Source organism: Xiphophorus maculatus, chromosome 10 (genome assembly GCF_002775205.1).
Source record: "Xiphophorus maculatus strain JP 163 A chromosome 10, X_maculatus-5.0-male, whole genome shotgun sequence".
NCBI classification, from domain to species: domain Eukaryota; kingdom Metazoa; phylum Chordata; class Actinopteri; order Cyprinodontiformes; family Poeciliidae; genus Xiphophorus; species Xiphophorus maculatus.
This window is the reverse complement of record NC_036452.1, coordinates 11,740,059-11,752,763: the sequence shown is the minus strand read 5'-3', so window position 1 is coordinate 11,752,763 and position 12,705 is coordinate 11,740,059. Positions and strand designations below refer to the sequence as shown.

Below are 12,705 nucleotides of genomic sequence, written 5' to 3'. Positions count from 1 at the left end.
CAGTTTAACTTGAAAATTTAATTAATATAAATAATTACATTTTATCTATCTGTTCCTAAACAGATAGGAACAAATTATCTTTCTGAATTCTCTGTAAAAAGTAAATTAAAAAAGTAAGAAATAAAGCAATTTCCAGCAGAGAATAAATTTGGCTAATTATGCAGAAATAAACTACATTGAAACTGAATTGAAGTTAATTATGAGAAGGTAGATAATAGATAGTGCTGTGAAGGTTTGAGTTGCATAGTTCTGTATATTTTTTATGTATTTACAATCAAAATGGAACTTTTGGTTGTACGTTTTTCTGTAAAATTAAGGAGGAATATTATTTGAAGGCTAGTCAAACATGTGATGTTAAAAACCCAAACCATAATAACCTAAACTTAACAGCAGTTTGCTGCTGTGGGAAGATGAAGGGAATACATGGTTCCAAGAACAGCCGTGCCTGGTAGTGTGAGGGATGTCTCACTGTGAGCTAATTGATGCTTGGAGCTGAAGTCTGCATCCTGCTGATATCAAGCAGAGCAAGCTTGTGCAATCACTTAGAGTAACACAAACACAGTTTGTGATTGAGACCTGGAAATAAATGGCTGAAATATGAGACAAAAAGCTCCATCTACTTTAATAACCTTACACAGTGTGTTTACTTAGCCAACACAGATAACAAGGAGTACAGTGACTGGTTGTTTCCATAATACAAGAGAGCTTCAGTAGGTGAGGCTAAATGTCCAGCAACTACAATTAGTTAGATAAAAAGTTCAAACACCAAGCCCAGTGAGTGTTTCAGTGTGTCCACATTTTACCAGAGCGCCAAGGAGAATTCAAATCTTTTGTTTACTTTGTCGTAATGCTGCATTGCCAACAACAGGTCCAAATTTGTTTTTTACAGCATGGGCAAAGAAATAAGACATGTAGATTGACATGTGGCATACTGTCACATTACATAAGCAAGCCTCGATGATTTAAGTGAAAAGTGACTATGTACTGTGTAATTGTGTAGTTGAAGGAAAATGAACTTAAGTCTTTGTTTTGTTGCAGATGTATTCAAGATTTCTTACTCATTTACTCGTAAACAAAATCAAGTGCAACAAAGTGCCTTCACTTATTGTGCATACAAAATATATTTGTAGTTTAACCTCTGGATGAGTACAGCTGTTCTTTGGAGGCATTTTGAGAACAAACAACACCATGAGACCAAAGAACACAGCAAAAATGTCAATGAAATGAGCTAAACTTTGGATTTCTAATGCTATAAAATGTGAAAAGGTTCAATAAACTACAAATATATTTTTTCAAGGTACAGAACATATTTCTAAAGTTTATCTAACTCCTTTCACAAGTTTCGGTATTCCAGTCATTTTTGTGGTGCTGCATAGTAATGTGGCTGTTGAATGTAAATACGAGTTTTAATAGTTGAGTAAATGTTTGTTTCCACTGTGTTCCTTTAGACTGTGCTCTTTTTTTTGTTTCATTTTATTTATCTCGGCACCGACTGATGAACTCAGCCCAGTAAAGTTGGCAGCACCTATGTAGCGCAGAAGTCAAAATAACCCAAAGAGGAGCCCCAAAACCACCACAGCATCCAACACCGCAGGCTTTTCTTAGATAAACAATCTTACAGCCTTTGGCTGCATGAAGGCTTAAGTCAAAGCTGTTATTTGTGAGCATATTGTTCATTGACACCTTTACATGCTGGTGCCTCTAATAAAAATTTAAAAAAAACATAAAAGTGTCTCTGGTCAATGAATGTAGGCCTCTGATTGGTCACCCTGGCTGAAGCCCCTCAAAACACACAATGCATTCTGCTGGCTGCAGTTTCTCCACTCTCACAGACCTTCACTTGACCTCATGAGCAAACTGGAGAATGATTTACCAGCAGAGTAAACATACGGTGAAGTCACTAACACTGAGGTTGCAGGGTCATTTTGAATGGCCACATTGATGCAAAACGTGATGCATTAATTAAAGTACATTTGGTCGCTGAAACATAACAAAGGAAAAACTTGAGCATCATGATGCATCTTCCAAACACAAATGAATTGTGTTTACTAGTGGTAACTAGTACCAGTTATGATCTTTGCATGATTAACCAAAGAGATTCCAAACCAGAAGAGAAGAGGAAAGTCACCAGGAAGCAGATCCTCTCACTCTGGACTTTAGTGTTGAATGTGCTCCTTTGTGAGAATCCAGATAAATGTTCCTGTTGCACTTCCTGGAAGCTCCTGTTGTTCCCTTCAAAACATCTCTTCATTGCTCGCGTCTAATTGGATGTTTCCTATGTGACTCTGCTTTGTTTGTTGTTATCAACTCGTCCTTTGGGGGGGAAAGCTTTAGTTGTACTGTGAGAGGCATTACAGAATTTGATGAGTCGGTTCAAACAGTTGGGTGTGAGGTTATACAAAATGATGGGATGCTTTGGGTTTCGGTGGAATACCTTCTTTAGTGTTTTAGTTCAAGTTCAGGATCCACAACTGTTTGGCAATGAATGCCTCAAACATGCTTCTATCTTCTGAGGCGTCATGCAAAAACTCAAACGAAATCAGCCAATAGGGAAAACAATTGTAAACTTTCATAAAGGTTTCTCAAACTGCAGTGATTCCTGAGCCGTATTGTTGTATTTTCTCAATATCCTTCTCATTTTTATATTCCTACACATTAAAACAGCTTGCCATACACTCTGAATTTTCTGCAGTTTCTCTCAAACACAAACATTTTTCTCCTGATTGTTATAAGTCGCCATCCAACCTGTTTCACCCATTAATAAAAGCTTTCTGGCTGCATACAGTGCAGTCTTTGTGCACTTAGGACAAAGCTGGTGCTGTTATTCTGTCAGGAAGACTTTGAAGGATACCTGAGGACTAAAACATGTCTGAACGTTTTTAATTGCAGCCTGAGCTACACAAACTGAGGCAGATTATGCTTTTGCTTCATTTCACTGTTGCATTTGAGATTCAAGACGTTTTTGCTTTAAACAGCTGCAGGAAGCATAGCATCCAACAATGTGTCCAAAATGCAACCAGAATGTTTTTTTTACATTTACATGTGACTGTACAATGACTGATTAAAATTGTGAAATGTTCAGAATGCAACTGATATGTAGATACATAATTTTTTACAATATCCTTAGGCATTATAATTTCATACATGAGAAGTTGTTTCTGCATTTTCATTTACATGAAAAATGTTTCTGTTGTGTAAATTTTATTTTTCTTTTGTGTGTGTGTGTATGCTGTGTGAGATTTGTTTGAATGTCCTAGAACACTCCTCTGTTTGCACAGATACTCTCTGATGTCTGATTGTTTCTCCACTGTGTCGGTTGGCTCTGAGGTATGAAGCTTTGTGTGAGCTCCTGTCTGCCGGTCCACTGGATGGAATCACAGGGGAGATAACACAGCTTGTCACCATGGACACAAACACTGAGGTCTGTGGGGAAGTCAGCTCACAGCACAAACACACACTCACCCCTACATGTTTCGCTGACTGACTCAAACAGTTGATGGGGCTGGCATTATCAACAGAGAAATACCACATCAGAGGAGGGTTGGCTTTCAGTTTCTTTACTGACCAAAACCAGTTTAATAGAGACTCTTTCAGACCCAGTTTGCTTTAACTTCAGTCAATGATTTAAAAGGGTCTCTAATTTTTCAGAGGTTTCTACTTTTTTACATAACCTTTAAAGAGCTTCACTTTCCTGTATCAGAACTGGAACCATCATGTGGTCTGCAGCTTCCTGGGCAATTTTTTCCAACGCAACAAAGCAGACATTTACATACACTGTGTAAAAGACACATAGCCACTTGCCCATCCCTGTCTGAGTTTAGTTAGGATTAAAGCTTTTATTTCCCTTTTCCAATCATTGGGATTAGCTTTTTTTTTCTTTGTCCATACCACAGGGATGTTTAAGTGTTTTTTAAACAATTTCCAATAGTTAATATTTTCTTATTATTTGGTAGAATTGGATATTAAACTGTATGACTCTTAACCAAATGCTCCAAAGATTTGCAACAGTTTGCTGGAATTTTAGCCCATTTTTCCCGGCAGAACTGGTTAGACTGAGCCAGTTTTCAAGGGAGTTTTGGTTGTACACACCACTTTATTTGGCTTTGATGAGGGTTTTGTGATGGTCACACCCGAAATATTGACTTTTTTCTCTTAATGCTACTTTATAAATAATTTGGTGGCATCCTATGGCCTTTTAAGACTCATTTCAGCTCAAACTTTTGCTTTTGCTCGTGGTTGGTACAGATATTTCACACCATTATGACACAGAACATTTGGACAAAACTGCTGCTAATTTCAGCCCATTTTCTACGTCTTTTTGTGCAGTAGTAGCCACAAAAAATTACCACAATAGAATCCAATTTTTTATTAGTCACTGTAGAGGTTCCTCCATCTTTTCCCTAGATGGAGGAACTTCATCCTCCACTTATGTCCTCCAGATGAGAGAGAAGTTGGAAAAGATGACCTCATTGGCTCAGGGACATAGGCGTGTCTCCCAACAGAAACAAAAAATCTGGTATGATCAAACTGCTCATGAAAGAAGTTTTGAACCAGGTCAAAAGGTATTGGTACTGCTACCTACTGATGACAGCAAGTTTTTGGCTCAGTGGCAAGGTCCATATGAGGTTGTTCAAAAACTGGCACCCACCACCGACAAGATTTGTACTCGAGATCAGAGACGCAGTACAAGAGTTCTTCACATTAACCTGCTAAAGGAGTGGGTATCAAGGCCTGAGGGGAAGCAAGATGTATTTTTCATCAGAAGTGTATCAGATGAGGAGGTAGAAGAACAATACTTGCCTCTACCATCAGCTTCTGCTTTTGACCTGAGTCATCTCTCCCCAGAGCAGCAGTTGCACTCTGGGGAGTGAGAGCCCCTTGTGACATCATGTTTCATGATAATCCTGGTCGCACTGATTATATTAAACATGATATTCGTCTGAAAGAAGATGCAGTTGTGAAACAAAGGAGCTACAGGATCCCTGAGCATCTCCTTGGCCCTCTAAAAGAGGAGATTGAATTAATGCTTTCTCTGGGCATCATTGAGACTTCTCACAGTGACTGGTGTAATCCTATTGTCCTTGTACCAAAAAAGGATGGCACCATTCTGCATAGGTTCTGCATAGACTTCCGCTATTTGAACTCTGTTTCCAAGTTTGACTCATATCCAATTCCCTGTATCGATGACTTGATTTGCTGTCTTGGAAGAGCAAAATATCTTACCACCATTGATCTCTCTAAAGGTTATTGGCAGGTTCCCCTTACCACCAACTCTCGTGAGCTGACAGCTTTCTGGACACCTTGGGGCCTCCATCAGTTCACTGTCATGCCTTTTGGGCTTCATGGAGCACCTGCAACCTTCCAGAGACTTATGGATAAGGTACTGGATGGTTTTTCAAATTTTGCATCTGCTTGTTTAGATGATACTGTCATCTACAGTAACAGCTGGGAGGACCATCTGCAACATCTTGTTTTTGAGTCTCTTCATGCTGCAGGTCTGACTGTTAATGCAGCTAAATGCATTAAAGAAGGAAGTTCAATATCTTGGACATATTATTGGCAATGGAGTCATCAAACCTCAGATCCAGAAGGTTCAAGCAATTCAGTCATGTCCTCTGCTGCAGACCAGGACACAGCTAAAATCCTTCCTTGGGACGTCGGGTTAGTACCATAAATTCATTCCTAACTTTTCTGCCAGAGCTGCTGTGCTTACAGATATTACCAGTCCCAAGAGACCCAATCAGCTTCAGTGGTCAGAGGAAGTAGAGAGAGCGTTTAAGGACATCCAAGGTGCCTTGAGTGGACCTCCAACATTACACTGCCCTGACTTTTACCAGCCATTTATTTTGCAAACTGATGCATCTGGGCGTGGGCTGGATGCAGTGCTGCTTCAAGGGCCTCCAGGGGGACGTCATCCTATTGCTTTTATAAGCAGAAAGCTCTACCCAAGAGAAACTCGATACTTCACCATAGAAAAGGAGTGCCTAGCTGTGAAGTGGGCCTTAGATTCACTGAAATATTACCTATTGAGAACACGGTTCATCCTAGAAATGGATCACAAGGCTCTGAAATGACTTGAAAGAATGAAAGACTCAAACTTGTCACGCTGGCCCATGGAGTTTCCAGAAGAGGGGAAGTGTGTGGAGGTTCCTCCATCTTTTCCCCAGTGTGAGTATTTATTTAAATGTTTTCACACAATATATTTATAATTCCACTCTTTTTGTGGTGCTTATTGCATTAGGTTGTTTGCTATTATGGGTGCACACATTTAGTAAACACCTTTTGTTTATTTGAATCATTAACTACTTTGTTTTGCTGAGTTTGAAGGACTGGCTGGGGGAGAGGACTGGTTGAAAGGCAAACCGGGAAGTGGAACAAACCATTAGGCTGCTGGAAGCAGGGGACTTGGTGTTAAAGAATCTGCATCTCTCTCCCCTAATAACATAACTGCTAAAACATTTTTGGTGTTAGGTTGTTTTGTTTTTACAGTTGTTTTGTAGTCAAAATGTGTTGGTTTGAATTACTTATTTATGTTTATGCATTGTTTGTCTTTGTCTCATCTCCCATCCCTCCTCGTTTGTGTATAAATTTCCCTGTGTGTTCATTGTGTGAGGTCAGTTTTGGTTTGTTATCCTGAGTTAGGTATGCCTTAGTTGATTTCTTTTGAGCTCATTTTGCTATATTTTTTTAGATTTGATGCTGGAAGTCTTCTGTGAAGAATTTTTTAAAAATAAAGTATTTTTTTATATATGCCTTTGTCCTTGTGCCTTACTGGTTGGACCGTAACGGTCGCATACTGAATGTTTTTATTTATATTATTTTTCATACATTTTGAAAGTTTCATCAAGAAAAGCACTCTTTAATGGAATCTTTGTTCATAAAGCTGTGTGTTCTGTTCAAACAAGGCAAAAAAGAAAGAAAAGCAGCAGAGGATGAATGATGACCAACCCAAATGGAAAATCTCTTTCATGTTGTGTTTGTTTAAGTAGAACTAGAGACAATAATTACAAGAATAAAATGTACAATGCATCTAAAGACTACTGAGTATATGGGACAGCGAGTCATAAAAAATTTGTTTGTCTCGACCTTGGTGATGCTGTTCTGATCAGACATATTCAGCTCCCTCCAATTAGTGCCACCTGCTACGTACTTCATGGCAATGAGAGAATATGAAGCTTATTTTTATTATGATCCCTGTCCAAAAACTGACTTCATTTTCTGGTGATGTAGATCACTTATTCATACTTATAAAACGGATTGATATGGATCTGTTTATATTATAAAGCTTATTTATATATGATTTACATAATACGCTTAGTCAGAGAAATCCAAAAGATACATTTAAGTAGCTGATTTATATATTTTTGTGTCGCTATTTGATCTTTACGTGAGCAGAAATTGAGATGTAGAGATGATGCCATCTTGCGGCCACACAAGAGAAGTGGCGTTTATCGTGTTCAGCCCGCCTATCGACTGATTCAAGTTGCCCATTGGTTAAAAAGAATGAAGGAGTAGCAATTGGTTGGTTAGATAATTTTCTATTGACCAATCAAAGCTTGTGTTTACAAGCGTTTGTGAAAGGTGAAAGTTGAAAATAGAAGTGACGCCACAGTTTTTTCTAAGGTTAAAAATACTGAATTTATTTAATTAGAGAAGCGAGAAGATTGATCAAAACCGTGGATAAAAGGAAATGAGAGGAAAAGACACGTAACCGGGAGACCCGCAGACCGGGAAGATGTTCTGTTTCGGGGTTAAATCCGGGAGGTCGTCGGTGTCTTTACACAAGGTTGGATGCTAAGCTAACACCTGCTTTATTTCTGTTATACTAGAATCAATTTAGTGATGTTTGGCATACGTGTATACTTTTATTCCCTGTACGATAAAGACGTAAGGTGGCCTTTAGGTTTTTTTCTACCAGAATGTTCCTAACTAACAGACAAATTATTCATAAATATATAGTTATTTTAACTTTTAACAGTAATAAACAGGGAAGGTTTTTTTTTCTACTACATTATGCCATTAAAGGAAGCCACAATTTGTAAATAATTCAAATATATGTATTAATCTAGACTAACATTAGCAGTTTGTACACAGAAATATAAGGTAAGATCAGTCCAAACATATAGAGAGATTAAAATGTAATTACATAAATTCAATGTATATCCTATTTATACTTAGCTAATTAGTTAACTAATAAAGGTTGACTTGCAGTTGATAAAGCCCAAAATTCAGTTTCTCAGAAAACTTGAAAGCCAGTAAAAATACAGCCAGTAAAAAAATAGTGGATTATTGCACTTCATGCTGAGAAAGCAGATATTTATGTTTAGCACTAAATGTACTCTGCAGACTCATTAAAATGGGTATTTCAGTTAAGTTTAAATGTGCTGACATGGTGTAGACCCCTAATGTAACACAATCTCTTTATTAATATGTAATAAAGAATGGAAACATCTTCTTTTCACCTTATTAGAGCTTTAAATTATATATATATATATATATATTTTTTTTTTTTTTTTTCTTGGCCAAAGGAGCCAAGTAGTGCTTATGAGAAAATCACAGTTGTCTATCTTGCCTTTAAATTTAGTTGAGATGAGAAGCAGAGCATATTTTTATAGAGACATTTTACAGGGTTTTAATCTCTGAAAAGTCAAACTTGGTTCATTTTATCAGTAATCAACTAATAAACTGCTGCTGTTTTGGGAATTTTTTTACTGTTTCTCATATTTGAAATGGAAAAACCTGATAAATAATTAAAGCAATCTTGTGTTTTCCAGATCTTTTTTTTATCCTTGTTACACATGAAAGCTCATCGCGTCAGTCTCTGTCCTCTATATTTATGGAGACATTGTCTCCATAGTGGGATCATTCGCTCTTTGCCAGCCGGACCAGAATCCTCTCCTCCTTCTGCAGTGACGGACCTGGCTGACAGCGCCTCCTTAGATCAGAGCCAAGACTCCTCTTCTACTTGGTCTCCTGAGCAAGGACCCCCACCTGCTCCCACCCATTGCTGCATGAGTGGTTGCCATAACTGCGTTTGGATTGAACATGCGGAGCAGCTCCTGGCGTATTATCATGATGGAGGAGATAGAGCGCTTGCTGCCATAGAGGAAAATGTTCTTGATGAGAATCTCAAGGCATATCTTAAGATGGAGATCAAACTGCTGAAAAAGACGTGATGCTTTCCATGGACTCCCACTCATGGACTCGTGTGGTCAGATTTTTATTCAGTTTATGGGCTTTATGTAGGCTCACAAGAAAATGTTGAAGCGTCCTTTGACGATGATGCATTGTGTCTCTTTAAGTAGTGTAATGTTTTGACTGTGGAAAGTATCTGTTTTCTTTTCTCCAGTCAGTGTCATATTCCTGTAGCTTTAATTCACAAATGCACATTTTTTGAAAATCATCTGTGTGTTGTAATTTAGTTATGTTCTATTTTAATAAGTTTCTCAGAGATTTTCTTTCATTAAAGTTTGTTCTATTTATTTTAACTTAAGGGTTCCTACTTTTTTCCCTTCTGTGCACAGAGAAATAGTCCAAATAGCCAAACAAACCTATCAGTTATGACTAAAAACAAGTAACTATCTGGACAGTTCAACCAGTAAAAAGGCTGAAGGAATGAGCTGCGGTTGTCTCGAAGTGTCGATTCAAATTCAGTTTTAGATTTCACGACTTATACCACAAACCTTCCTCCAAAAATAACTTGTGCAAGTGAACAGGTAGGGTTTTTCCACATGAGCTATGTGTGTCAAGAAATATGTCATGATGGTGTTTGAAATAATGGCTGAGAAAATGGCACACTTTCTAACCTCAAAACAGGAAATGTCACTGCATTTTCATGGTCAGTCATAGCTTTACTTGGTAGAAGTGGTTGCGAAACACAGTGGAAGGAGTTTTCATTTCAAAGCTGCTTCCCCACTATTTCCTATCTTGCCATGTATGCTGATTTAACACATTAAACAACGTATTAAATGTATCTAAACATGAGATCCACTTAGATATTGTGGAAGTCCTCTCTTTGAAGTACATGTGCTACTTTTGCTGCACAGGAATAGTGTGTAAATTGGGATCAGTGGTGTGGAATTTGCTGTCTTCTGTAACGTCTTGACACAACAGAAGCCACTGTCTTGTTTACAATTTTTTCATGACTATTTAGAAACTATATATCAATGCATTGAGTCCCTAAGTGGTCGCCGAATTATTAGTTAAGATGAGCTAAATGTTTTCATGACAGTGGGAATAACAGAGTAATTTTTGGATTGTATTTCTGTGGTATTTTCACAAGTTTGAAAATGTACCAGGAACTTGAGGCTTATGAACATTTAGCTGGTCATCTTCTCATAACTGAAGTCTCATCTATAGTCATTCTCATGTCAGCAAGCTTTATTCAATGGATAAGTTAGAATTTTGAAAGTAGCGTTTTGTGGGAAGCTTATGACTATTGAGTAATGTTGCTTTATCAGGGCAGATTTTCATAAATTTTTGTCTCAGTTCTTTTGTCTCAAAGATATTTGACCCACAAATATCTCTGAAACTAACCTGTTTACCCCAAAAGTAGCTAAATTAGAAAATTAATTTACGGCAAGATATTGATTGGCCAGCAGGCTTATGATAAGGCTGCTGGAAAATCTGAACTTTGTCTTCATGGAGCCAAAACCTGAAAAATGTTGAAACAGTGTGTGTCTCATATTTATGGGATAACTCAACAAAAAGGCTAAGAAAGTTTAAAAATTTATGGCCAGCAAAACTTGGTTCAGTTTTTAAATATGAGCAAATAGGAGAACAAATAAGAATAAGAGAACCGCCAACTTTTAAAACTATAGCATTCTTAATAAAACATACAAATGAATTAAAACGTGATGTCCTGTCTTACAATTTTAGTAGTGCATCCATACAGCTCTTCTGATAGCTCACAAAACATTCAAACATATCAGTGACCGCTAGAGGGAGTAATAAAACCCAGTGTGAAAGTTTTCCTGACTACTGAAATATTTTCTGGATTTTTGTGAATAATTTCACTATTATACAGATTTCCCCCCCCCCCCCCATAAAGTCTGTTTCTCTGCTGTTTGTTGTAAAATACAGCTTCTAACACATTTAACTAATAAAACCGAAAAACCTTTTCTGTGTCACTGACTTGCACTTCAAATATTTATCTTCCTAGTGTTGATGTTCTCCTGGTGTTAATAGGATTTAGAGGACTGATGGAGGCACGTGCCAGTATTGACGTCTGTCAGTCACTTGGCTGGCGAACGCTGCAACCGGCCTGCCGTCCCTCACGTCTAGATCACCAAGGTAACGGTGACCCTGATCTCATGCTCTGAGTCAGCACTAGCGTAGTAACACAATACAGTTGTACGGTGTTAATAATACAGTGGTCAGTGCTGCAGCTCCTGCCTTGCACAGTGATGTCCTGATCTGGGTTATGCATCGGATTTTACTGATCATACCCAGTAGTCTGAACTAGATGACTCTGTCAGTGTCGGATAAAGTCGAGCCAGATTATCACTGATGCCAAGGCTCCAGGTTCACTTTGCGTCATGGCAGTGTGTATTAATTAGGTGGCATACATCTGCGTAGATGTGCTTACAAATAATTGAAATCCTCATTCGTTTGGTTGTTGTCAACTTCAACGTTGGCAACAAAATAACTAAACGCTTAGCAGATAAAAACAAATATGTCTGGAGTTGTGTTCTATAATTTTGGTCATCCAGCAATTCAACAACAGAGATATGGGAAGAGTTCAAGGTGTTCAAATGCAGAAAGTATTTGTTTAATGAAACATACCAAGCCAAGATCAGGGCCCTGCTGGTATGTCAGTAACTTAAAAGCCAAGGGTACTTACTGGTACATTATTTGCTTTTTGCAGATGAATTGGTTGTATTGATACCATAAAACCACAACCTTCTGTCCAAAGTGTGATATAGTCTTCTGATTTTGTTAGAAATTTGAGATGAGAATATTTTGTTTCTGTCCTGGTGGAATAAAGGGTTTCCCACATTATGGCAGTGTAAAAAATAAACTATTTATCAGAATGCTGTACATTTTCATATTTAATATAACTGTTTTGTTTACACAATTCATTCACCTCTGTAAAACAAAGAAGAGTAAAACATATTTTCCCTTCTGACTATCCTGCTAAGGGATTAGAGCAGGCCTCAAGTCAGCTGCACAGACTGCCTGGAGGCAAGGAAAAAAATTCACAGCAAAACAAAAGAAACATTCATTCATCCATCCATTGTCTACTTGCTTGTCCTTGCAGTATTACAAAGGCGTTGGTGCCTATCCCCAGCAGTCATTGGGTGAGAGGCAGTACACCCTGGACAGATCACCAGTTCATTGCAGAGCACCACAGACACACACATCTAAGGACAATTTGGAGAGACCAATAACCTGACCGTCATGTTTTTGGACTGTGGGAGAAAGCCAGAGTAACAAAGTAACAATACTGCAAAAATAAAATGGGTGTTTCCATAGCTACTTTTCTAACATTTGTATTTTACTGAAAGTCAGAAATCAGATTTGGTAAAGACCTCACAATTGTCTATTCCATGTTTCATTGACTTGTCTTCAGTGAGTAATCTAACTACTATTAACAGTGCAAGAAGACAACAGCTTTCAGCTTTTGATGAATTCAACCACTAAACAATCATGTCCACAAACTTTCAACAAAGTTAATGTTTGCCGTTGTTGCACTAGGACTAAACT

At 37.9% G+C, this 12,705-nt stretch overlaps 1 protein-coding gene across 1 annotated transcript; it reads left to right on the top strand.

Annotated features, from left to right (window-relative positions):
* Positions 1 to 7,694: 7,694 nt before the first annotated feature.
* On the top strand, positions 7,695 to 9,488 carry oxld1 (oxidoreductase like domain containing 1; the record flags this gene model as incomplete). Its single annotated transcript, XM_023340452.1, has 2 exons — positions 7,695 to 7,786; positions 8,858 to 9,488. Coding segments are annotated over 2 exons (411 nt in total), but the record flags the coding sequence as incomplete, so codon positions are not given.
* Between the last annotated feature and the right edge of the window lie 3,217 nt (positions 9,489 to 12,705).